This window comes from Neopsephotus bourkii, unplaced genomic scaffold, assembly GCF_033783945.1.
Source record: "Neopsephotus bourkii isolate Nb327-2 ecotype Australia unplaced genomic scaffold, CSIRO-AGI_Nbou_v1 NB_1016, whole genome shotgun sequence".
In the NCBI taxonomy this organism is placed as follows: Eukaryota; Metazoa; Chordata; class Aves; order Psittaciformes; family Psittacidae; genus Neopsephotus; species Neopsephotus bourkii.
Window position 1 is genome coordinate 563,782 of NW_026901505.1, and position 27,200 is coordinate 590,981.

Below are 27,200 nucleotides of genomic sequence, written 5' to 3' on the forward strand. Positions count from 1 at the left end.
TAGACAAAAGCACTCCAATTCCCACAAGAGTCATCATCACTTCCACCATTTCTACCAAGAAATACATTCTTGAGGCATGCTAAGCATCCTCTCGGCACTGGCTGGTGGTGGTTTTGGGTCATACAAGCTCAGTGGGCAAGTATTTTATCATTCATTCTAAAGGTTAAGAAAATGTTTATGGCTGTGCCACACTGCCTGTTTAGCAAGCAAATTCTTTACAGGAGACAAGCCATCCTTTGCTCCATCTTTCTCACTGCAATTTAGATCAAGGACTGAGGAATTTAATTGCTCCTGAAGTATTGGTAATTATAAGCATGACAGGGCTTGAAAGAACTAGTACAGTCTGGGCTACCATGTTCTACACACGAGGTAAAAGCTTCAATACATGCTCTGCCACCACTAAATATGCTCAAATTAGAAGGGTATTTATCTCTAATTTACATTTTGATTGAATTGAAAGTTATCGCATAGATCTCAATGGGTTCATTGTTCTTAGAATTAAAATTATTTAGAAATTAATGAAGATTGTTGTCTCCCAGTGAAAGTAGCAGATGTTAATTAGGTCTGAAGGCAGGAGCATTTGTGGAAAAGAAGTGCAGAAAAAACAAAGCCAATAGGGTGTCTACATTCTTCACTTTGTAATTTCTCTTCTTGCAGGTAATGGGGAAGGTTTCTTTAGCATCGACCCATATTCTGGAATTATTACAGTTGCCCAGAAACTGGACCCATCCAGGCAGGAGCGATTTACTCTTATTGCAAAGGCAGAAGATCAGGGGTTCCCCCAGCTTAAAGATTCTGCTACAGTACATGTCCGCATCCGACCCTCTGATCGGACCCCTCCAAAATTTCCAGAGGCCGAATACATCACAGAGATCAGTGAATCCACTGCTGTTGGCTCTCCTCTTATCCAGGTTTCAGCCACAAGCTTGTCACCAGTCAGCTATGAAATAAAAGATGGAAATGGAGATGGAGTGTTCTCCATGAACTATCAGTCCGGCCTTATTTCCACTCAGAAGAGCTTAGATTTTGAGCAGGTATCTTTTTACCAGTTGAAAGTCCGTGGCACCAACATGGCTGGAGCATTTATGGACACAGTGGTACTTATTTATGTCATAGATGAGAATGACAATGTGCCCATCTTTGTTAAACCTTCTTTCGTTGGCTGGATCATGGAGAATGCTCCATCACAAAGCATGGTTCTGGATGAAAGCAATGCTCCCCTCGTGACCCATGCAACAGATGCTGATCAAGACTCCAATGCTTTGCTGGTCTATGAGATTTTGGAACCGGAGGCACTGAAATATTTCACAGTAGATCCCAGCACAGGGACACTGACCAGTCGTGCTGACATAGACTATGAACTCACCCCAGTTTTCCACTTCAGTGTACATGCACATGACAGTGGAAGTCCCAGCTTATTTGCATCCAAGCCAGCCAAGGTCACAATCCATGTTAAAGATGTGAATGATTCACCTCCAGTCTTTCTCAAAGACACTTATGAGCTTTCTGTCTTGCTACCTGCCCACTCAGGGATGGACCTTTTGTCAGTGCAGGCAACAGATGCAGATTCAGAGGTGACCTACAGCATCGTGGAAGGGAACCTTGATAATGCTTTCTATATTCACCCACTGACAGGTCTTATCTCCATTCTGAATGCTACTGGCCTGGGAAGCTATCGGGAACTCACAGTCAGAGCTGGTGATGGCTTATATAAAAGTACTGCTCTGGTTAAGCTGAATTTAACTCAAGCGCAAGGTACAGGCTTAAAATTTGATCAAGAAGTATATACAGTGACTGTGATGGAGAACTCTACCGATGAAAAGACTCTCACCATTCTTGGGGTCAAGGGATATCAGCTAAATGAACCACTTTTCTATTCACTTTTGAATGGGAAGGAAAGATTCAAAATGATCCAGGCATCTGGAGTACTCCAAACCAAAGGTGTCAAATTTGACCGTGAAACACAAGACATGCATGAGGTAGCTGTGGAAGTGAAGGACAACAGGAAACCACCAAGAGTGTCCCAAGCCACAGTCAAGGTTTATGTAGAGGATGTCAATGACAACCCACCGCAGTTTGAGAACGTGCCGTATTACACCTCGGTGCAGGACGGCACAGAGCCAGGTGATGTACTTTTTCAGGTGTCAGCCACAGACAAAGACATAGGGGATAACGGAGCCATTACCTACTCACTTGCAGAGGACTACAAATACTTTCGGATTGACCCCTACCTAGGAGACATCTCACTTAAGAAGCCTCTTGATTATCAAGCTTTAAATAAATACAACCTCCGAGTCATTGCTAAGGACAAAGGCGAGCCTCCCCTCCATGCTGAAGAGGAGGTTGTGATCAGTGTGAGGAACAAATCCAACCCTCTGTTCCAAAGCTTGTACTACCGAGTGAAGGTGCCCGAAAACATCCCCCTGTACACATCCATCCTCCACATGCAGGCTCGCAGCCCTGAGGGCTTGCGCCTCATCTACAACATTGTGGAAGAAGACTCCCTGAAACTGTTTAGCACTGACTTCAAGACTGGTGTCCTCACTGTCACAGGCCAGCTGGACTATGAGCTAGAGACAAAACACTCGTTCACAGTTAGAGCCACAGACACCGCAGTAGGATCCTATTCAGAAGCCAGAGTAGAAGTGGAGGTAGAGGACATTAATGACAACCCCCCCATATTTTCGCAGGTCATCTACACAGCGTCTGTCTCAGAGAGTTTGCCAGCACAAACCCCTGTTATCCAGCTCTTTGCTTCTGATAAGGATTCAGGCAGAAACAAAGTGGTTTCCTATCAGATCTTGGATGATGGTTCAGATGCTACCAAGTTCTTCAATATTGATGCCAGCACAGGTCAAATAACAACAGCTCAACCACTTGATTATGAAAAAAATCAGCAGTTTCGCGTGAAAGTAAGAGCTGCAGATCATGGGAATCCTCCACTTAGCAGCGACGCCCTGGTGATCATAGATGTGACAGACATCAATGACAACCCCCCTGAGTTCAGCCAGCTTCAGTATGAAGCCAAGATAAGTGAAATGGCTACATGTGGGCACATTGTGATAAAAGTCCAGGCTCTCGACCCCGACAGTGGAGACACCAACCGGCTGGAGTATGTGATACTTTCAGGCAATGACAATAGGCATTTCACTATCAACAGCACTTCAGGAATAATATCCATGTTCAATCGCTGCAAAAAGGACTTGGAATCCTCTTACAACCTCAGAGTTTCTGCTTCAGATGGAGTTTTCAAGAGCACTGTGCCTGTGTACATCAACACCACCAATGCCAACAAATACAGCCCCTCTTTTCGGCAGAATGTGTACGAGGCAGAGCTGGCAGAAAATGCTGAGATAGGTACCAAAGTGATAGAGCTGCTGGCTATTGACCCAGACGGTGGCCCATATGGCACCATAGACTATACCATCATAAATAAACTTGCCCATGAGAAGTTCTCCATAGACAATAAAGGCTGTATTTCCACCCTTCAAAAACTGGACAGGGAAAATTCAACAGAGAGAGTTATTGCCATTAAAGTCATGGCTAAGGATGGAGGTGGGAAGGTGGCGTTCTGCACAGTCAAAATAATCCTTACAGATGAGAATGACAACCCACCTCGCTTCAAAGCCTCTGAATACACACTGTCCATCCAGTCCAACGTAAGTAAAGGCTCCCCTGTCATCCAGGTACTGGCTTATGATGCTGATGAAGGTGCAAACGCAGATGTCATTTACTCCGTTGACTCTGTGGAAGATGTTGCAGAAGACCTCGTAGAGATCAATGCTGCCACTGGGGTTGTTAAGGTCAAGGAGAGCCTTGTTGGTTTAGAAAACAGAGCCTTTAACTTCAAGGTGAAAGCTGAAGATGGCAGACCCCCTCACTGGAACTCCCTTGTCCCAGTGAATCTTCAGATTGTCCCCAGGGAAGTGACATTGCCACGATTTTCTGAGCCCCTTTATACATTCTCTGCATCTGAGGATCTTCCAGAGGGATCAGAAATTGGGTCAGTCAAAGCTTTTGCAGAGGATCCCATCATATACAGCCTGGTGAAGGGAACCACTACAGAAAGCAACAAGGATGAGGTATTCACACTGGATGAACAAACAGGAGCTTTGAAAGTCAAAAAGGCCATGGATCATGAGACCACCAAGTGGTACCAGATTGATGTTATGGCTCACTGCTCACATCAGGAGACGGAGCTGGTCTCTCTGGTCTCTGTGAACATCCAAGTGCAGGATGTCAATGACAACAGACCTGTTTTTGAGGCAGATCCCTACAAAGCCTTTGTCATGGAGAACATGCCATCAGGAACCACAGTGATTCAGGTGACAGCTATCGATCAGGACATGGGAAGTGATGGACAAGTGACCTACAGTCTGGAAGCAGAATCTGGCAACCTCCGAGGACTCTTCACCATTGATGGTGAGAGCGGGTGGATCACCACACTGAAAGAGCTGGACTGTGAAGATCAGGACATCTATCGGTTTTATGTGGTGGCCACTGACCATGGCAGGAAAGTCCAGCTGTCTTCCCAAACCCTGGTGGAGGTCACTGTCTCTGATGACAATGATAACGCTCCACAGTTCACCTCAGACTTCTATAAAGGATCGGTAATCGAGAACGCAGAGCCAGGGCAAGTGGTTGTCACACTGAGTACCATCGATGCAGACATCTCTGAGCACAACCGCAGGGTCACATGCTACATAACTGGTGAGTTGTACCTGGCTTTAAATAGTGAGTGATGAAGAATAGAGTATCAGGTCAGAGCAAGGATTTGATACCTTGTCTGACAGAATATAGACAAGGAAAGAGTGTTACACTGACATCAGAAGCAGGAGATTAAGCCTGAACTCTATCATGAGTTCATGACAGTTAAATGAGGCTGGGGTATTCAAAACTCTGTAGTAATTAACTGCAGTGGGTGGAATTATCATTATAGTAAGTATCTCACCACTGAATCGTCCTATTTAGTTGGAAATAAATAAATGAATATGTGTAAGTAATTACACAGTACTGTAAATACATTTATTTACACTTTCTTAACAGAGGAATAATTAAGGTGGTGTAATTGTAATACCTGTTGGAAAGACAGAAGCGGTGGTACAGCAGAAAAGAAGGTTTTTCTGACATAGATACTGTGATCTGTATGTAAGTTCTTTGACCCAGCTTTTTCTCCTGCAGAAGGTGCAGTCAGTTTACACACCACACATGTGCAGCCTGCCTTTATTTCTTAATAACTATATATATATGCACATAGGATGCTTATAACTTTCTGGTATTAAATGTCTTTCCTGTGAAGCCACTTTGACACTGACTTAATGAACAAGTAGACCTCAGAAGGCTGAAGTTAACCACTCTGCATACTCATGGATATTTGAAACTGTCATGTCAATCTTAGTGATGGCTTTGGCTAATGAGAAATACTAAAAGATGACTCTTGCATCCCTGAAACATCAGTTGTGCCAGCTAAAACTAACCACTGCTGCAAAACAACAACAAAGTTACACTGGAATGTTTGTTGTGCATCTGCACAAGTAGAAGCTTGAATTTATGGTACTTTTTGACCCCAAAGGGTCTTTCTCAGAACTGGAACAGATATTTCAAATTAAAATGTTCATTCAGACTCGAATGCAGACTCTTCAGGGTCAAAGTACTTAGCCAGATCATGCTGCAGCCTGTTATCTATTACTGTAACCATCCAAAACAGAGGAAGAATGCTGGTACTTTCAATTGGTTTATGGCATGCCTAGCTATTTACAGGCCTTTGGGGGGAAATATTCAATCCATTTATGTATTTGCATTTCTGCCATCTTACAAGTAGTAGTAACTTCCAACTACTTTAAACCTGAGAGAATGCACGCTTATGTTAGTGGCGAATAGCATGTGCTCCCTCTACTAGGTACTTATAAGCACAGGTCAAACTCTACCCACAAACATAAATACAACTGCAGTATAGCACAGCAGCAAAAGAAAGGACATGGTGAATACAGAGCCTAGCTCCCTGTTGCTCATACGCATTGATTTCAAATACACAGAAACTAAATCTGAGCATAGGCTGGAGTGTCCCAGCATCAGAGGTAGAGCTAGCAGAGGTCTCATTGTGCCTCCAGTTTCACCACCTCATCACCACAGTGTAAATGAAAGCAGAAAGAGGGTGAATTTAATTTACCCTGATGTACAAGGCCCTTCAAAGTCTAACACAAACAAGCCCTGCAGCCAACTCCCTTTGTTGCCTCCCATCACCTAATGTGCTCCCTCCTTCTGCGCAATGGCATGGGTTCAGCAGAGGACACCAGATCCTTGCCAGAAGAGAAGGATTCTCCAGGGCCAACACCTGCCCATTTGAAATCTGCTCTGTGTCACATAAGTAGGGGCAGCTTGAATCTGGTGGACCAGAGAGCCTGCCTAGTCTGGATTTCCCTGTCTCTCATCATTTGGCTGTTATAGAATGAAAAAGTAGCCCCAGAAAGCTTAGCTATATGTTAAATACATCTGTAGGTTAAAAGGAAGTACAACTACACACAGTACTGTAACAGTGAGATTCAACCAATGTCTGCAGGGTATTTGCAACTCTCAGATCCCTTTAGGAGCATGCACCAAGAAAGACTGACACTCTTTAGGAAGGTGAGACAATGTGGTTTCGAAGCAATGAATATGCAGGTGTGCAGAACATTACAGAGACATTTTTACCATCAGGAGTTGTTTCCTCCTTCCAGTATAATATGCAGATAGTGATTAACAAACAGGCAGGGTGTTTCTCAGCTGTGCAGCGAGGAAGACTAAATGCTCCTCACCAGCCTGATACAACACCAGTGCCCATTCAGTCTCACCATTGCAGGCCCTCCACATCTCCTACGGGACCAGCAGTGGACACATCTATATCCCCTTTCCTTACCGCTTCTGATTTTCAGCACTTCAAACACCTCTTTTCCTCCCCTCCTGTCTCCTTCTAGATGGAGATATACTGGGGCAGTTCGCAGTTAACCAAATAGAGGGAGAATGGACAATTTCTTCCAAGAAGCCTCTGGACAGAGAAGATACAGAGAAATACCTCCTCAAGGTTATGGCCTCTGATGGGAAATTTCAGGCTACCACTGAAGTAGAAATTTTTGTTCTGGATATCAATGACAACAGCCCTGAGTGTGGCCAGGTAAGACACATGTCCTGGGACACTGGGGGCACAAGGGGAGCGTCTGGGAAGGAGAGAACACAGTCGCAAGGAAGAAAGAACAATAAGAGCATGTTAAGAGCTTGTCATAATGCTTCTCACACGATCCTGTTGCTTTGATTATACTTAGCAATTTTAATTAAGCTGAATGTCAAGTGAGAACATTAAATCTAGCCTCCAAGCATGTTTGCCAGCAGTAAGTGAGCACCTAAGCATTATGAAGGGTAATTTTTGGAGATAAACAATGCCAGGAAGCCTCCTGGGTAGGGGCATGTAAATTACTGAGTTTTATATCCTGCTTAGCTGAGAGATTCCCATCAGGAGTTCTGTTACTGTAGAGAGCTGATCGCTGGTATGGATGTTACCCATGGTGAGAAAGAACAGATGTGGTTACTTCCCAAAGGAGATTCAAAGGCTTGTGTGAAATGAGCTCACTGGTCCAGGTCCACACCCCAGCAGCCAGCACACTGTGTTCCCCTATAAACCACATGGTTCATCCTTCTCTGCAAAGCTTCTGCTAGTCCGTTCCCTGCTATATGGGATGAAGGTATTTTGGAGATGGCTCAGAAGCCAATGACAGCTTTGTCCTTACCAGATATTCTACACTGGGAGAGTCTCTGAAGATGCTCTGCCGGGTCTTTTCATTTTGAAGATATCAGCAACTGACCCAGACGTCGGCAGCAATGCCCAGATAACATACAGCCTCCATGGCCCTGGTGCAGAGGAGTTCCGGCTGGGCCCACATACAGGTGAGAGCAGGGCAAAGGATGCTTATATCCTCTTCCTCACCCACTCCCAAGACTGGCTCAACACTTACCTCCTCTTGAGCAGACAAAAGGACTGCTCATTCCAGGTCTTCCAAGCTAGGATGGAATGGCAAACAGGCAGGTTTCTTGCAATATGGTATAGAGGAGAGGGAGCTGGCTTTCTTTACAAATATTGGCACTGTTAAAATGAAGGGCTGACACTGTTGCTAACAGCCAGGTCTCAAGGAGGAGAGATCAGCAAGCATTTGGCCTGAACCAAAGATACGAGTTCTGAACTCTTAAGAAACATTTCGTCATTTCTTGGACAGTATATTTGCCCAAAGAGACATCATGATCATTCTAGAGATCACTTGGGGTTCATTCCATTGCAGAAAGCTTAGTGCAGTGGGGTTTGTAAAGGCATTTAGAAGTACAATTTATATAGGAGCACTTTTATCCCATGACGGCATCTCTTGCATGAAGCTCAGCCCAACTTGCAGGACTCCCCATGCCAAGCCCTGCCAGGGCAGTGGCTGGCAGTGATCCGCGAATAGCCCCAAGCAACGTGGTGTGGACACATCACTGCTATTAGCTGGATTACAAACGGTGCTCAAACCCTGCCTCTTGTCTCCCACGGTTCAGCCAGGGAGGGAGCATGCTTGAACCTCTCTGAGCTCTCCTAGGCTGTGGCTGCAGTTGCAGGAGACAAGACCATCTCCTATTCTTTCCAACAGGGGAGCTGACCACATCTGCACCTCTGGACCGTGAACAGAAACCTGTGTACCATCTTGTTGCCAAAGCGACTGATGGTGGAGGCCGTTCCTGCCAGGCAGATATAACACTGATTGTAGAGGACACGAATGACAATGCACCAAAATTCTTCCCTAGTCACTGTGCTGTGGCTGTTTTTGACAACACCACAACAAAGACACCCATTGCCGTGGTTGCTGCCAGAGACCTTGATGAAGGTGAGTCAGAACAGGATTTACTTTTTAGTAGAGTTCATCTTTCATCCTGAATAGAAACTTTTGAAACCTAGGGAAGGGCTACAGCGATGGGCATAGATGATTGAATCTTGGCAAAGATGTGCCTGCATCTCACTGCTGACATGTTCTTGAATAGCAGGCTGGCATCAGCACTTCTTTGACCCTGTAGGTAGTACAATATCTGTAGAAACATGCGAAGACAGACTGAGCACATGCTCAGTGACTGTAACTGATCTACATTGCAAACTGTCACACACAGTTTGTCTGGAACCCAAACTGGACAGAAGCTTTAGTAAAGATGGATATCGAGAATGAGCATCATAAGGAAAAAGGAGCTTTAAACCTGGTTAATGTAAATTATATGGATGGAGAGGTCCTTGTGAAGACAAAAGGATACTCAGAATCATAGGTAAGGCTCCTAAAAAAGGAACTTTCAGTAAACCTCTCCAGCAGAGACTGACTTTACAGTGACAGAGAAGCAAGATCCTATTTATCTGCTTTGGAAGCAGATATAAGGGGAAATTATGCTTAAAATCAAGGAAATTAAAAATGGGAAGCACCATGAAATGCATACAGATGATACTGGTGGATGATGGTCAGGGTGGCTAGATGTCTGAACCTACAAGTGGACAGGGACAAACCTGATGTTCATACAGCCTCCATTTTCCCTAGGAATTTAAGGCCATTAAGTGCACATAGTCCTAATAGATTAAAAATAAATATATAAACCCATCAGCATTCCTACCCATGAATTAATGCAGCCTGTCCCCTATCCTTCCAGGTCTCAATGCTGAGGTGGTCTATTCTCTGTCTGACTCTGCCAATGGACACTTTTCAATTGAGGAAACCACAGGGGTCATCCGTCTGGAAAAGCCTCTGAAGGATTCGCAGCACTCAGCATTTGAGCTAACAGTCTGCGCTACCGACCGGGGCACCCCGGAGCCCCTCTCTGCTCTCGGCACTGTCACTGTCTCTGTTGTGGATCTAAATGAGTATCTGCCTGTTTTCCTGGCCCCTGAATATGTGGCCATGGTAAAAGAAGATGTGGCTGTGGGTACAGAGGTGCTGAATTTGTCAGCCTTGACAAGGGACAATGCAGAAAACACAGAGATCAAGTATGAAATTGTGAATGGCAATGATCACGGGAAATTCCAGCTCAACTCAAACACAGGTAAGAATCTCATGCCTAAGCAAGGTACAGGTTGACCCAACATCAAAGTCTATCTTTGTATGTGTCTTCTCTGGTTCTTCTCCTTTTGGCTTGCACGTCTGCTCTTCTCTGCCTCTGCCAACCACAAGGGTAGGGAATACAGTCTTCTACTCTACATTTTGTCAGCTAAGTCACTTAGGGAGTGACCCAAATCTTACTGAAATTAATGGGAAGAGTCTTGTTATATGTCTGAAACACGAAACAGGTCCATGGGAATGAGGAATACATGGAGAACTGGAGAGGGAAAATTTTCCATTTCAAAATGTAGGAGAAGGTGATTTTATTTTAAAGCCTCTCCATCTTGGTCCCACGAGGAACCTGTAGCCCAGGTTAACAGGCAGCTTTATTAGGTAGTGCTCAATGAATGTGGATAATCCCAATCTGTTAATCACGAGCAGGTGCTGAGCCAGGTTTACTAGCCAAATAAAGCACTGCTCTGTTTGCACAGCAGTCTGACAAGAGCTGTTATCTATAGGCCAATGTTAGCTCCCTAAAACAAGTCCTTGGCTGCATCTTCAATGGCCCTCTGCCCTTGGCTGCAACAACCTCATCCACAGCACCTCCCTCAGCTTCTCTGCCCCCAAGGTTCTTGCTAATATTTCCACAACAATCTTCTTATTAGTTTGTACATCTTACCAGACACAGAACAATATCATTTCCAGATAATAGGTTTGTGACGGTTTCAGTGCTGAACCCAGGAAAGCATCAAAACACACACGCACATTCTGTCACCTGCTTCTTTTTTGTCACTTCTGCTTTATGTCTTCAGTGCACGTTCTTCTTCATTTTTTTGATATTAAAAACCTTCTTTCAATGCTGCATCTCTAGCCTCACAAATCACAGCATCTCATTCCACACCTTTTTCTCCTGTACAACTCTGCATCTACATCGCACAACTTTTCATCCTACCTATGGCACAGTTGAGTGATTGTCTACTACAGCCCTGGTCACAGCTTTCAATAGCACTGTTGGACTGTCACCCTATTTTGTCCCAGATCTCTTCCAACCCAGATTTTTGTAGACATTCCAGAATCAAAGTTTCTTTCGCTTGATACCAGAGTGAGGCAGGTTATGACAGAATCAGTTCAATTAGAGTTTGTATTGTGGGATGCCATGACTCTTAGTATTCTGACTTAACCAGAAGAGGTCAAAGTTAGGCATCACCTTCTCAGCTGGCAGCTTGACATTCATCTCAATATATCTCCAGTATTCCAAGAAACCTTATGTGCCATTCATTCAAAGTATCTTCTGTCCTTTTCCTTCCATCTGCCAACACAGGTGCCTTATACATAAATGGGAGCTTGGACTTTGAAGCCAGTCATGAGTATTACTTATCCATTGAGGGCACGAGGAAGGGCTCAGCTTCTCTCAGTGATGTGACCATGGTGGTGATCAACATAACCGACATCAATGACCATGCACCAGAGTTCATTCAAGACTCTTACTTTGCTGATATCCGGGAGGATGTTGCAGTTGGAGAAATCATCCTCACGGTATGATCACGAACCTTTACCTATTGTTTTACTTGTGCTGTGCATTATTTACTTTTCTTTTGAGCTTTACTTTTCCTTGGTGTAGCTGAGTTTATTCTTGAAAAAGAAAACCTAATGAATGACACTTACGTAAACCAACTTCCTTCTTCCTCTTGGAGACAAGCTCAAACCAACATCCTTAAATGACAAGGGGGATCCTACTCCCATCCCTCCGTGGCAAGGACTTATTTTGCCAAGGATCCTAGTTTTTTTTCTCCTAACAGGTGTCAGCTGATGACTTGGATGGAGCAATGAACAATCAGATCACATACTCAATTGTGGAAGGGAACCCCCTGGGACACTTTGCCATTCAGCCCAAAAGCGGGCAAATCAGCATTGCCAAGCATCTGGACAGAGAGGAGGTGAGTTCAACAGAATGAGAACAGGAAGGCTAAAACACATGTGCCCCAAAAGACTGAGGGAGCAAAGTGTATTCAGTTACCTCGTTTTGTGAATGATCTATTCATAATACTGTAAGCAGAAGACAAGCCTTTCATTCGTTCATTTTCTAGACTCATAGATATTGCTGTAGGAAGGCTGGGCTTTGGGGAAGGCAATACAGCCTTCAGTGGTCACAACTCTGGGCTTTGGTTTGCTCCACTGGTACTTCAAGCTGGTTGGGTGAGAGTCAGCCCCAAACTGGAAACCAGCATGGTTAGTTTCCGTTTTTCCCTGCATCAGAGCATTACAGAAAACAGGTATGTGTAAGAGATGGAAAGATCATCTGGACAATCTCTCATTCATAAAACAGTAGCAGCTCAAACCACTATTGACAGATGTTTACCCAGCTTGGTCTCATCCATCTTTGGCAAGTTGTTTTTCTTCTCTGCAAAACTGTGGCAAGGCTGATTTTCTTTTCCAAAGTGCTTTGAGATTTATGGATGCAGAGCCTTAGCCAAGGGCAAAGCTATTGTCATGGTGCAATGCATGGCCTCAAGCATTTCACAAGCTGCAGCAGAGTAAATCAGCATTAAAAAAAACACCATTCCTCCATTTCTCCAAGTAATCATGCACTACAAATCTTCTAGATCCCCAGTTATTCCCTAACTGTTCGAGCCATGGATAACGGCCACCCTGCCCAGTTCAGTGATGTTGCTGTGCGTGTCCATGTGTCTGATGTCAATGACAACCCTCCCCGGTTCTTCCAGCTCAACTACAGTGTGGTGGTGCAGGTAAGCCAGGAGGTGGTTTGCTCTCCCAGTCCATCTCAGGGTAGTAAGGTACTCTTGTGTGGAATGCAGAGGGGTGAGACAGTGATAAATCATGCCGTTGCTTTGTGCTTATTGCCACAAAGAACTGGTAGCATCTGCAGGGGCAGGTATTCTGCCAACAGATGCAGTTTTCTCTTTCCAGTAGTTTCAGACACTTCCTGTCCTTTCAGTGCAGAGAGTGTAGAGATTTTCACACTTTCCAAGCCTGACCTGCAGCCCCTTTCTCCCTTTCAATTGACCATGTCTACACCACAACATAAAGAGCAGGCCCAAGCCCATGGTCAAGCACCATCATGTCTGTGAGATGCTGCCCAGTTGTCACTTTGACTCAAGGTTAACTATATGTACTCAGAAAGAAAGACAAAACGTGCTTTCATCTGTACTTCTGCTGGCATGACTCAAGGGGAAAGAAAGGACATCAGTTCAACTGTCTATGCTTAGCTGCCACATAGGTAATGCTATGAAAGGCAGTTACTTGCCACCACCAGGTCTCTGCCATTGCTGGCAAGAGTCTCAAGTCTGTGTGTAACAGAGAGATGCACACGGGGTGTAGGATTTGTTTCCATGTGGGTTCTTTTCTCTTTGCTTGCTTTCCTTCACTAACATCTTTCCCTATTTCAGGAGAATGCTCCGGTGGGTACCAGTGTCCTGGAGCTGATTATGAGCGACAGAGACTCCCCAGAAAATGGACCACCATACTCATTCCAGATCACCCAGGGCAACGACGGGAAGGCCTTTGATGTCACCCAAAATGGTCTGCTGGTAACGTCATCTGTCCTGAACAGAAAAATAAAGGAACAGTACCTACTACAAGTCCAGGTAGAGCCTGCTTTGCTGTCCTGGTATCTGGATCCCCCAGCTAGATTAAGTAGTAACAAAATTAGGATCACACAGCTGGATGGAAACATTGCTGGCTTTGGAGAAATCCAATCCAGGCACAAATTATGCAGCTTGGAACCAGCCTCAGAGCTCATTTCTCCACACAGTTTACCCACAAGAAGCAGGGGGCAGCTTCTGCATTGATAAAATCAGATAATGCGATAATGAGAAATACGCTGTCAGTTTTCTTAGATGCTTTTCCCAGCATCATTCTAGCAATTTCCAGCTTAAAGCGAGACCTGGATCTGGTCCTACAAACTTTCTCCAATTATCCTTGTCACTTAAGTTTAAATTCCTCTTCAAAGAGGATTTCTACTGTTCCAGAGGGAATTATTTTTCAGTGTTATCAGAATAGTAGCAAAACAAAAGGATAACAACATGTAAAACACATACTTCTTCAGTAATAGTAGTTGTTCTAAGAGCTAGGTACTACTGGATTATAAATCTCAACCACCAACTGCCTAAGATTAGGGAGAAACTTATTCTATAATCTGATTATTCACATTTGCTATTTTGAGGCTCCTTGACTCATGCTAGACAGATACTGTCACAGGTGGGAGATGGGTTTAGATAGTACAGAAGGTGAGCAAATGTGTTGATGTGTGTAACTGCTTTGTAGCTTTGAATACTCGGTTTCGGGTGGATCCCCAAAGGTTGGCAATGTCTCTAAAGATGATTAATCCTCAGGGAATCAGAACTGCTCAGGTGTGCCTGAGCTAATGACGAGCACACACAGAAAGGAGTGCGACCCCACCACTAACAGAAGGTCTCAGTCAGTCTTCATGCTGGAAGGACTTTCCCTGGGGCCATCTCCAGGCAGAGGTCCAACAATGCTGCCAGTATTTCCCTTCCTTCTCCATTCCCAGCTCTCTGCCTGACAGCTTCCACCCACTGCTACCTGCAGGGCAGTCTTCCTTCACAAGACCTTATCAGCCCATTCAGTCAGGTGAGGTGACAGTAAGTCAGCATGTGGCTATAATGGATCCTTCTGTTCTTCTTGACAGGTCTCTGACAGTGGTATCCCCCCCCTGTCCTCATCTGCATTTATAAACATCCAAGTGACTGAGCAGAGTCAGTATGCCCCCTCAGCCCTTCCCCTGGAAATATTCATCACCACCAACGAGGAAGCTTTCCGAGGTGGTGTTCTGGGCAAGATCCATGCCACAGACCGAGACCCCCATGACACGCTCGTGTACACTTTGGTGGCAGAAGTGCCCCAGAAGGGACTCTTCTCTGTTGGGGCTGCAGATGGGAAGATCATTGCTGGGGACAAGCTTCCCCATGGCCACTATCTCCTGAACGTGACAGTCAGTGATGGTACGTTCACAGCCACCACCAGCGTCAACGTCCACGTGTGGTGCTTCACGCAGGAGGCCTTGGACAAGGCGGTGGTTCTACACTTCCGACATCTCTCCCCTGAGGAGTTTGTGGGTGACCACTGGCGCAACCTGCAGAGATTTCTGGGAAACATCCTTGTCACCCGGCGCCAGAACATCCACATGGCCAGCTTACAGCCTGCAGCTACCTCTGATGGAGTGGACCTGCTCTTGGCTGTTGGAGAGCCACACGGCTCCTTGTATGAGCCTCGGGTCCTCGCTAATAAGATCACTGTGTCAGCTGGGGAGATGGACCAACTTGTTGGTCTTCGGATGAAGAAAGCGATTCATGTGCCGTGCCATGGGTCAGACTGCGCCCACCGTGTCTGCAAGGAAACCATTCAGCTGGATCCAGGCATGATGTCTACTTACAGCACTGCCCGACTCAGCGTTCTCACCCCACGGCACAGCTTGGAGCAAATCTGCTCTTGCAATGGTGAGCAACCCTTCCTGCTTCTGTCCTGCCCTATAAACCTGGACATACTGTGTTTTCCTTCAGTACACTATAGAGCACATGGGCTTTCCAAGTTGCCCAATGACTAATAACTCTGCCTGCAATTTCGAAGACAAACCTAGACTCTTAGAGCTTGAAAGTTTCATGTAGATTTTTGTTTTGTTTTAAATTAATCTCCTGTAGCAGCAGCATCTATCTCATTGGGAAAAGTCACTCATACCTAGCAGGTAATGAAGCTCAGTGATCTCTGGGCTCCTGTGTTGTTGTAGGTTCAACAAAGCACGGACTGACAGATTCAAGGAAAGCCAGATAAAGCATATTTGTTATATTCACTCTAGTATACTTTAAAAAGTAAAAGGAGGGAGCAGGAACAGAGGTTAGCATTACTTGGGCAGGAATGGTAGGGAATACCATAGAATTCAAGGGTGTTGTAGACCACATTGAGAGCACCTTGACGGTGCTATAGGACAGAAATAGCCAGGCTGCTATTGCAGGATTGTTTTACGGTTGAGTACACAGATTAAATACAGGGAGTTCCAAATGGGAGCTGCAGGAGATGCAGTGCAGCAGTACCTGGGTAGCTGTGGATGGGGCTGTTCCTGGACAGTTACGATGTCAAGCTGGGAAAAGAGGCAAGGCTTGATAGAGTCCATAGTGTCAAAGCATGACAAAGGTGAGACCTTTCACTCATTCTCCTTACAGGAACAGCTGTGAGGTTTGGGGGCCACAGCTACATTTGGTACCAGCACTCACACATTGGCTCCTGGCACATACATTTTCGCCTGAAGACCCACCAGCTGCACGCTGTCGTGTTCTATGCTAATGGGACTGACCATGCCACTTTGGAGGTATGTACTGCAATGTGAAGTGTAGAAAACCTTACTCTTTCAGAGAAGGGAATCACAGAGGAAAAGATGCAATAATATGTACCCTTAGTAATTCATGTAGCTAAAATATGAGATTTGGGAAGACCAAGTGAGAACCAAGCACAGTTCAGCAATCGCTGCAACTACAACTAGTGAATCTTTTTTACATCTGTGAATGCATGTGCTAGTCTCTGGTGTCAAGGCAGCATACACCAATATCATAAATCTACATCATCATCTTTCCTTACAGTTTGCTTCTCCATCCTTCTCTCTTATCACACCTCTAAGGGCAAAGAATTTACCAGGTGGAATTTTTCCCAGACCAGTCTGCTTTCACTATAGCAAAAGGCAAACTTCCTTCCCAAGCCTTAGGAATGAAGTCAAACCCCCACTGAACACACAGACTGTCTGCCAGCCCACAGTCCAAAACAGAGGAGGCAGGCACATTGGACTAGAGGCTTAGGGTAACAGGGGAGAGATGAGGAGGGCGCAGGTGAATTCTGAGATTGGGAATATCACTACCAGCCTTTACCTGCATCAGAGCGTATGCCAGTCAGGTCATGTATCTAATCGAGTGGACCTCAAATTAAAGGTCCTTTACAATAATGGACAGAACAGACAAAACAGGAGCCTTAAATGTCATTTCTCACTCCCCACTCTTTTCAACCACTTGCTTCAGGTGGTTTTACTGTTTAAGACACCTGCAGAGCCAGGAACATTTCAGTCTGATTGCTCTCTCCCTCTCTGCACACTGAGTCTATCCAGCATTCAAAGATCATCTCCCTCTTCCACTTTGGCAACAGGAGGAAAGAAGCAGATGACTAAAGAATAGGGGTTTTGTGTATTCCTCATCAATTAAATTCAGACTAACTGGAGACCAAGGTCATAGGACATACTTACCAGCTTACAGAGATTTGTCTCTGAGACTAATCACATTGAGTTATACACACTGTAACCTACCTGGAATTGTTCACACTGGCCCTGAATTCCCTCATCCCTTCTCACAGGAGAATGAAATACTTTTATTTCTGCTGTTATAAAAGACTCAGACAGGGAGCTGTACAGAAGAGAAGAGAAACATCACCCCTGTATCCTGTACCCTCCAAGCGTGACTTTAAGCTGTATTGTAAAGGGCTGGTGAGAAAAACATCTCCAGAAGGGTCTTTAGCTTTCTATCCCATCGTTGGGAAGGAGAGTCACCAAGCAGTTCAGCAGGAGCCCAGAACTCCAGGTGGTGCTCAGAAAGGTTGACATGGCAGCAAGCTCTACTGAGCCAGACCTAACACACAGAGTCAATGGAGAAAAGAGTCATTACTGGTGGAGTTCAGTGTGTCCGTGATCTGTACCCAGATGTCTCCACAAGCTTTTCAATAGGAAGCATTCAAAAAGTCTCACCAGAAAGCTGCCTGTGAATTATTTCTTCCCTGACTTACTTTATTTACAATATATCAGAGTTCAGACCTTTTCTAGACCATCAGGCCTGAAAGATACTGAAGGAATCCCTCAAGACTGTAAGCTTTGTAGGCTGTGGTACTCCAGTCACGAACCAAAGCTTTGACAGAATCAGAACTGATGTTTTGTAGATCTGGTAAAGAGGACGAGTTCTACCAAGGCCATGCATCCCATCACCCTTCCAATCACTGAGCTCTCCTCACGTGCAGAAGTAAGATTGCAGGAAGAGGATGGCAAACCAGGCAAGCTGGGAAAGACTTGGCAACCTGTCAGTTCTTGCTGCAGGGAATCGAGTTCTCAGCTGTCTCCCAGCCCCAGAAATTGATAAGCCCAATCTATAGACCCATCTGAAGTGAAATCATGTTCCTCCAGATAAAGAGAAGTGACAAAGCTCTCCGGTGTGCTTGCCAATTGTGCAAAGAGATTTACACACATGTTGCCCTGGGGCCCTTCCATGGCATGTGCCAGCTGCACATGATTCTTCCTCCCTTCAGCAGTTGCTCTCTTCTCCAAGAGGGATTTATTTATGTCATGCTCTTCTTTAAGAGCTAACTGTTGTCCTGCTCTGCTTTTGACCCCTCCAGAGCAGCCCCATCATATCATACATAGGTTGCCCTAGAGTTCAGTGTAGCACATAACCACTCCTCCTAGCCTCTACCAAGCATCACCGCTCCTCGTTGACTCTAATACCCCCAAGGAGATCTTTTGCCTGGGATTAATTGCTTGATGTTACATAGCAAGCTCTGCAGGTTTTCCACGAATGCTTTATTCCACCTCTTTTCTCCTTCTCCAAACGCTCTTGGCTTCTGTAAGAGAGAGGTTTTATCAACAAAGCAGTGGGGAGAAAAAAGTGAAAGAGAGATTTACCCCTGACTTCACCCTGAAACAAAACCTTTCATAACCTTTCATTTTTTCTTCCTCCATATGAGTTTTAAAGATTAATCTTGGGTCACATATAAGAATTTCTGATGCCCCAGTTTAAGGCAGAAGTCGGTGGTGTGGTTCACTTTCAGCAGCTGAACATCTCGTCTCCCTCCTATCTACTGGAGATCAAGGATAAGATTGCAATACCTATCAGCGGCTTTGGCTTGGCTTTCTAGCATGCTGGTCAGGAGCAGAGACAACAGTAATTCCTTTCTCTGCCTCTCAATTCTTCCTTGCTTCCTCCAGAAACAGCTGCCAGTGCTCCTCCTCAATGATGTCCTTTCAGCACCCTCATCCATGCCAAAGGGGCAACTGCTCCAGCACCTTCCCCACTACTAACAAGACAGTGAGAACAGAATAAAAACCATGTGGCCCAGAACAAGAGTCCATCTGTGACTGGTGATGAATCGTCTCAATACTGGGGCTCTGATCAGGCTCAAGAAGGGAGGAGAAGGGGCAAGCAGGACTATGATCACATAGCTCTGAGCCTTGTTATCTGGAAAGATCAGCTTCCCTCCTTGCACACTGGCCAAAGGATGCATGGAAGGACCGTGGGTGAAATTGCCGAAGAGATGAAGGTGTTTTGCAACATAAAGGAGGTTGCAGTCACTTAAACAGGCTTTAACTGACCCATGCATAGCTTAATATGAGTGAAGGCAGCTGATCTGGGCAGCTGGCTATTCTTGGAGTCTGAAAGTTGGGATTCATCTTGACTCTCGATGCTCAGGCAGGGAGAGAGGGGAACACAGAAGTGCTGAAAGCCTCTATGAAGACAGGTACTTGTATCACAGCTAACTGTAGCTTCTGGGATGTGTTTTGCAGATGGTCAATGGAGTGCCTCAGCTTGGGTACAGCTGCCAGGGAAACTACACCGGGAACCTCTCCTCCTCACGTTTTGTGAGCGATGGCGAGTGGCACTCGGTGTTCCTGGAGGTGAAGAACACGTCCATCCGCCTGCTCATTGATGGCCTTGGAAACGCCTCTCTCCAGCTGCCAGCAGCCTGCAGTGTGTCCCGGGGCAGACGAGACCTGCTTTTTGGGGGCCTCCGGCACTCACCCCAGTCCCAGAGAGTCATGTGGGGGTTCAGGGGCTGCCTGGACGTGGTTGCAATCAATGGCAGAGAAGTGGTTCTCTTGCCCGGGAAAGGACAATCAAAGGAAGTCGTGGAGGAGGTGGGGATAAAGCAGTGTTGCTCCCCCACCGGTGCCTGCAGCAGCAACCCTTGCCTCAACAATGGGATGTGCTCCGAAACTCATGGAGGAGGTATGTGATCATCCCACACAGAGCAATGGGAGGGCAATAAGTAGTGAGGGGAGGGGAAGATGTAACCTGTTCCTTACAAGGAGAATGAATCAGAGTTCCAGGGGGACCTCAAGTGATAGCTGACTCAGAGCAGCAGCAGTTGGGGGATACAGGATTTTGGCTCTCACCAATGGGACCATGGCCTGGAGGGCAGGAAGGTGTTTCTAAGGCGTGTGCATGACCTAAGAGAGCACAGCGCTGCCAAAACTCAGATGCAAATAGAAATTCCACCCACCGCTCTGCATCCTCTTTGCTTAAGGAGCCTTTAGCAAAGCTGGGATCAGGCAAGATGGGATCATGCAGCGATGGTATCTGGGCAGAAATAAGACAAGATCTTGGTCTATTCCCACTGCAGACAGTGACTCCCCAGGGCTATGGGAAGGGATATGGGAAAACCATAAGCTCAAATCCAAGAGTCTCAGGCTAACACAGGGTGCATACGCTCAACAGAAGTTTGATACCAGGCTCTGCCCAAGACAACCTCATCACTGCCCCATTCTTCCCACCAGGTGGGCTCCCCGCAGCCAGCTGCATCAGAGGGTCTACCAAGATGGACACTGTGTGCACCTTGGCCCTTCCTCGGGGCAGAGGGGTGTCTACCAGGCTGCTGCATGGGGCAGAAGCTCCTCCTGGAGCTCTGTGCTCTTTGGGTCCATTGCCAAATCCCACACCCTGCCTGGGCGAGCAAGCGAGGACAGAGGAGGGAGCACACCTCCTCCTGCTCTGCCCGCAGCCTCTGGGAACAAGATTCCCAGCCCTGTCGACTCAGCAGCTGCCTGGTTCAGGTGAACTTGTTTGGCACGAGGTACATCTCTACTGAACAGTTAGCCTGGCTGGCATCACACCTCACCTTAGCCTGCAGACCCTCGGCACTGAAATCCCCTCTGGCTGGGATGGAAGGGACTCAAAGCCTGTAAAGTGAAAACTCTTCTCTGCTCTAAGTCAAAGCATCTCTTGCTTTGTAGAGTGTACAATGGGAGCGAAGACAAGGAAATCAGTCCCTCAATAGGAATCTAATAACCATCCAGTGCTCTTTACATAGTTTCCTTCCAAGCTGATCAACTTCTACAGATGGCCCAGCTGCCCAGGAAAGAGCCCATGGGACATGGTCCCAGGCAGAAACACGCAGGGCACTGCTGCAGGGAAGGGGAGGGATGCTCAAGGGACATTCAGTCTGTGAGCACTGCAGGCTCACTCCTTTGGACCACTGGCACACAGCACAAGGTTATGCAAAGCTCTGCACAGGGATCTCAGGCGTGGGATTATCTGCACAGGAAAAGACACATCCGTGCAGGAGAGCCCGGGTGCGCCACGTGGCCGCATGAGAATGCATCCATGCAGGAGGGGTCAAAGCCAGACCAGCACCACATCAACCACAGCGCTCAGGACCACAGGGGCCAACACGAGTGAACCCCTGCACATGGGAACACGTGTTTGGGCACACACAGCCCCATAGGCAAAGTCCAGCACCTGCTGCACGAACATCGGCACATCCCTTGTACAACCGCTAACACACGTGGAAACCTGCTCTCTAAAGCAGGGATGTTTAACCTGTCGATGAATAGCACTTTTCAAGCATGCTGTAAGGTGGAAACCCTGAACTTCCCGTGTGGCACCACCAGCTGAGCAATTAGCAGGAGCTCAGCACAGCCAGGGACATTCCCATGCTTAGGGCTACGTTAAACAGCAGCCAAAAAGGCAAACAGCAGCAGCCCCCTCTGAGTCCCCGGCTATGCAGGGTTTCTCTCTGGCTGTGAGCAGGCACCTCCTGTAGGCAAGAGAAACCTGACATGTTGAGACAGGCACTTCACACCACGCGAACTCACAGGACTAAACGCTTCAGAGAACAATAAGGTACAGAGGATTGCATTTAGCAGAGTCAGAAACCATGAATCAGCCAGCCAGGCTCCCCTTGCTTTTAAGCTGAATCTGTCCCCTAGCTTCTCCATGCATTAAAGCTGTGCCCTGAATGCACCCCTGGTAGGAAAGGGTGTGTGTCAGGAGAGGACAGGGTTGACTTGTTGCTTAAATAGCTCTCTAGTGCCACTACATTGCCTCAAAGTGGTAACCTAGACTCCAGTAACCACTTCAGGTCCTATAATGTACCCACCATGGCTCGGGTGCCCTACAGCACCTTCTGCAGCAACAAGTACCCATGCTTAGGTAGCCAGACTGAGCCCTCTGTGTGTGCCATCAGCACCAGGCACTGCTCCTCCTGTTCTTGCTAGTTCTCCCATCGGATATGGTCTCTATACGGCACTTTCTCACCCTCTCCAGGTTACACCTGCATCTGCCCTGGGCTGTTCTCTGGTGAGCGCTGTGAGCTCGGGGACAGCCCCTGCGAGTCCAAGCCCTGCCTGCATGGAGGAACCTGCACCCTCTCTGCCACGGGGTACTCCTGCCACTGCCCTGACTGGTACCTGGGCGAAAGGTAAGGTCCAGGAAGGCTTTGGGATGGGTGTAAATATGACCTCTATCAACAACCATTGCACATTTCTGGAGCTCATCGGGTCCAGACACTGGGATGCAAATTGCACGTAGCTGAGCACTGGAGCAAGGAAGTGTCTATGAAGGCAGAACTGAACAGACCGGGACATAAACAGCTCTGCCATCAAGCGGTCACTGCCCGTCTGTGCCCATCTCCTCTGATCAGGAGGGGAAAAAAGACGACTCTCTTCTCCTCACAGATGCTCTGATTGCCCCTCCAAGCGCCCTGTCCTGCCTCTAGCCCAGCATGATGAGGGATGCGCAACACAGTCTCAAACAGCATCACATCTAGCTCATCCCTCTGCCTCGTTTACGCAGGATGAACACTGGTCCTTTGAATCAGTGCAGAGGCGCAGATTATTTCTGCAGCTCTTGAACTAAAAGCATGTGCTCCACTAAAAACTGGGCATTAGGTGGCAGTGTGATACCTAAAATCCCCGGTTGCCTACCCTCAGCCTGCAGTGTTGCAGCGCAGCTCGCACATCCCAAAAACACTTAGAAAGAGGAACCCAAACCTCGCAGAGTTTGCTCAGTAACAAGATAAAAAGGAAGGAAAGCCAACAGAGCATTGCATATTCCCCCTAGCAGGTGGAAATCATCACTGTTGGAAGGAAAGGTTCCCTGTACTTTTAGGAACTTTCAGGTTGTGTGGGGTGAAGCAGGACAGAGTCAGAAATTCAGTCCCAGTTCTGCAGCTCCATAAGATGCCAAAGCCTCTCCAACAAGGGTGCCCATCACCACTTCTCAGGATAGATTTTCCCCAACTGTTTGCTGCAACCTGCAAACACTCACAGATCATCCTGAGACCCCAGAGCTTGAAGGACATATGAGACATCGTAAGAGGTTAGCACACCTCGGAGTGACCCTGTGCTCCCTAATTTAAAAGGATAAGAGCATCTCTCTATGCAGTGTTATCCCTAGGATGTCCAAATACTCCTCTGAGGCAGGGTACCCCCATTTTAATTTGTTGCATATGACTGAAAAACTGAACCATCTGTCAAACATATTCTCCTGAAAAGCATCATTTTATACTCCAGCATCACAGTCCTCTGCCAGGAGAGACAGGTAGCACGAACCTAGGGAAGGAGAGCAGACAAGGATGGAGCATCCTTAGCTGGTATAAGTCAGACTCCTGAACAGGATACCACAGTTCTAACTGCTGACATTGGCTGTCTCCATCTCCTCCCTGCAGGTGCGAGAAGCTGGCCGAGGAATGCCAAGACAACCCATGCAGAAACTCCGGGCGCTGTGTGAGCACCCAGGGTTCGGTGCACTGCATCTGCCCATCCGATTACCAGGGGGACTACTGCACGCAGCCCATCATCACCCCGGCCATCGTGCCCACGCAATGGGCAGTGGGCCCTGAGGAGATAGCAGAGATTGTGGCCGGTGTGCTGGGGGTGGCCATCCTGGCCGTGGCCTTCGTGCTCATCCGCAAGCGCTATCGCCACCGGGCCAAGGCACACAAGCCCGTGGCAAGGGAGGACCCCGACCTGCTCTCCAAAAGCGAGTTCTCCAAGAGCGTAGGTGTGGGCACCCAAGCCGTGCCGCCCATCGAGCTCAACATCCTCAGCGATGCAGCGCACAACAACCTGGACCGGGGCACACCGGAGCAGCGCAAACCCACCAGCACCCCCGAATTCGTCACCTTCAACTCGGCCAATGCCCCGAAGCACCGGGGTACCATCGTGTGCAGTGTGGCACCCAACCTGCCCCCCGCTGCACCCCCTTCCAACTCCGACAACGAGTCCTTCATCAAGTGCACTTGGGCCAGGGAGGAGATGGGTCAGTAGCACTGATTTCTGTTACTCTTTACACATCCCTTTTCCCCTTTGAAGTGGGTCTAAGGTTTGCAAGGATGAGGGACCAACAGTGGTGGTTAAAGCCAGGCAAAAGCACAGGCAAATGGTGCCCAAGCCCTGCTGTAGGATCCTCTATTGGCTCCTCCCTCCCAGCTCACCAGTACATCCCAGTTTTCAGTTTTAATCTCCTCAATCTCATATGCAATAAGCAGGGGAAACATTAATGCAGAGCCTGGATTCCCACACATCCTGGGTCAAAAGACCCCATAAAAGAGAATTATTAAGTTAAGAAGAAAAAAAATAAGATCCTAAATGTCAGTGTGAGTTTTTGTGGAGGTATTTTCATCAGTTCCTAGGCAGAGGAATCACACCCTTGTGTGGTTCTAGACAGCAAGGTTACTGCTTTCTCTCCATGCAGGAATTCATCACCAATGTATATTGTTAGAAGAGGGGTCACAAGAGTAACGACAGGGAAAGGAGAGATCCAATGGATCACTTCCTCTGCCCCATCCCTTCATCATGCATGCTTCTTGCATGCGAATGGCACGATAAGTGTGTCTTGGATGCCAGAGTAGTGGGTGGCTGGAGGCTGGTGGAACACTGCTTCAGCACAGCAGTCCCCTTGATTCCCAAAGCAGCAATCACAACTCCCCTGTCCCCACATCTCCTGCAGGCTCAGTCTACAGAAGTTAGTAGCAGGAGAGGGAAAACAACAGCTTGAACTGCAGCTCACACAACTCTCTTTTATTCCAGTCTACCCAGCAGAAACAACCTACTGGCCCCCTCGGTACCTGTCATCCGACGTGCAGGAGTACTCCCACTACGAGATCATTCAAGGCCCCCCAGCATCCTCCTCCCACCCTCCTCTTCCCCCACCTCCTCCTCCACCAGCAGACACGGAACCGGTTGCTCTTTATGGAGGCTTCCCCTTCCCGCTGGACCAGAGCAACAAGCGGGCTCCCATCCCGCCCCGCTACAGCAACCAGAACCTGGAGGACTTCCTGCCGCTCGGCCCCGTGGACATGGGAGCCTCCCAGTGCCAGAACGAATACACGGCCATCAGCTACTACCCAGCGCAACTGGTGCAGGGCGAGGGTGTCCCGTACCAGCCCGACCCCGGGTACAAGCGGGTGAGCATGCGCCTGAGCGTGGCCCAGCCCTCATATGCAGACTGTGAGGTGGGCCACCAGCCCAGCATCCGAGCACAGCCCCTTCCACCCCCCAACTATGAGGGCTCTGACATGGTGGAGAGCGACTACGGGAGCTGTGAGGAGGTGATGTTTTAACAGGGGGCTCACGCTCGGGATGAGAAGCGCATCTCCGTGCAGAACAGTGTGCAGGGGGCTGGTCCATGCTGCTCAAGGGGGTTTCATGTATCCCCCACACACTTTGCAGCATCTCCTCGCGCATGGCTGGGGTGTCATTTGGCTGGATCTTTCCCCACATTGTGCTCCCGCTGCAAATGGAGGGGAAATGCTCCAGCCACTGCCTGGACACAGAGGATGCTCCTGGGATGCCAATGACTAACCTGCCTCCTTGCCAAGGGGACTTCCTCGGGTACCATGCAGGACCACAGCATGCCACCTCCTCCCACCTCAGGCTCCCTGGCTGCAGGGATGAGGAGGAGGAGGAGGAGGGCAAGCACTGCAGGTATGGCAGCAGTCATGGTGGAGAAGGTGCAAAAGGACTGGTGATGCACAGCCTGGGAATGCCCCACGTGGGCTTGCACAGCTACCCTGCTCTGGCTCCGAGGGCTTGCATCAAGCCAACAGTTTGCCCGGTGGAATGGATCAGCTGGTGCAAACCCTCTTCCATGTCTGCTCCCTGATGTAGGGAGAGAGATGAGGGAGCGCAGTGCAGCTGGTCCCATCAGCACATCCCTCACTTGGCCAATGGAAGTCCAAGAAAAAAGGAAAAAGACACAAAAATAAAGCCCAATTCTGTATTAAAAACAAGCAAGAAGCTTCACCCCACCAGGGACCACCCACAGACTCAGATTAGTGCAGCAGCAAAGCACGACCCCTGCCCAGGCAGGCTGTGCCCATGGGTATAAGGGAGACCCTGCCTTGAGGATGCAAGCACAGACATGTCCCATGGCTGTCATGGTCCCGTGCTGAACACAGCAGAACATGCTCCTGCCGCCCAGCTGGGGCTCCCTGGTGTACCCCAGAAAGACTGACCAGCACCACATGGCTGAGCCGGGGCACCGAGCGTGGGTTTGCCCGTGTCCTTGTGCTTGGAAATGCATCGTTGCTCTGTGAGAGGTTTCCTTTGGTCGGTTGGTTGATGTAACTCTTTTTGTCGTTGGTTTTTGGAAAGTATTAAAAGAGTTTGGATTTTTTTTACTCCTGATCTTATCCGATAACTTGGGGATTTCCTTGTGAATAGGACATCCCTGCCCAGCTCCAGCCAGGGGCTGTACAGGGAATAGCAGCTTTTGGACACCAGCAGTCCCTTCAAAGTACCAAGATAGGGTTCACTGTCAACTGGAGAGCATTATCCATCTGTTTCCAAGATTAGTGCCAAGCAACCCCATCAGTGACTGGTGAGGGGGAACTGTCCCAACCCTGGGGACCCCTCAGGGCCAGCCCCATGCCAGGGCAGAAGAGCAGGCAACTACTAGGTGTATCATACAAGCAGTAGGATTAGAACACCTCAGAGCACTAACACACACAGAGCAGGAGGGGAGATTGCACAATTTCATGCTCATAAGGACCAGAGCATCATCTGGGAGCCCCAAACCACTATTTGGGTGCACACAGAGGTCTGCACACAGACCTCTTCCCAGCCAAGAGGGAAACCAC

At 47.8% G+C, this 27,200-nt stretch overlaps 1 protein-coding gene across 1 annotated transcript in view; it reads left to right on the forward strand.

The window, feature by feature from the left end:
* The window catches only part of FAT2 (FAT atypical cadherin 2), a 56,937-nt gene extending 30,336 nt beyond the window's left edge, over positions 1-26,601 (forward strand). Inside the window, exons 10-24 of the mRNA XM_061360063.1 lie at positions 658-4,710; positions 6,954-7,150; positions 7,764-7,917; positions 8,649-8,882; positions 9,682-10,071; positions 11,389-11,603; positions 11,867-12,004; positions 12,671-12,814; positions 13,475-13,672; positions 14,737-15,544; positions 16,265-16,410; positions 19,627-20,068; positions 22,385-22,538; positions 23,787-24,379; positions 25,150-26,601. Of these exons, the coding sequence (XP_061216047.1) occupies positions 658-4,710; positions 6,954-7,150; positions 7,764-7,917; positions 8,649-8,882; positions 9,682-10,071; positions 11,389-11,603; positions 11,867-12,004; positions 12,671-12,814; positions 13,475-13,672; positions 14,737-15,544; positions 16,265-16,410; positions 19,627-20,068; positions 22,385-22,538; positions 23,787-24,379; positions 25,150-25,682 (8,399 nt within the window). The 3' untranslated portion in view covers positions 25,683-26,601. The remainder of the gene's footprint in view (positions 1-657; positions 4,711-6,953; positions 7,151-7,763; positions 7,918-8,648; positions 8,883-9,681; positions 10,072-11,388; positions 11,604-11,866; positions 12,005-12,670; positions 12,815-13,474; positions 13,673-14,736; positions 15,545-16,264; positions 16,411-19,626; positions 20,069-22,384; positions 22,539-23,786; positions 24,380-25,149) is intronic.
* Positions 26,602-27,200: the final 599 nt, after the last annotated feature.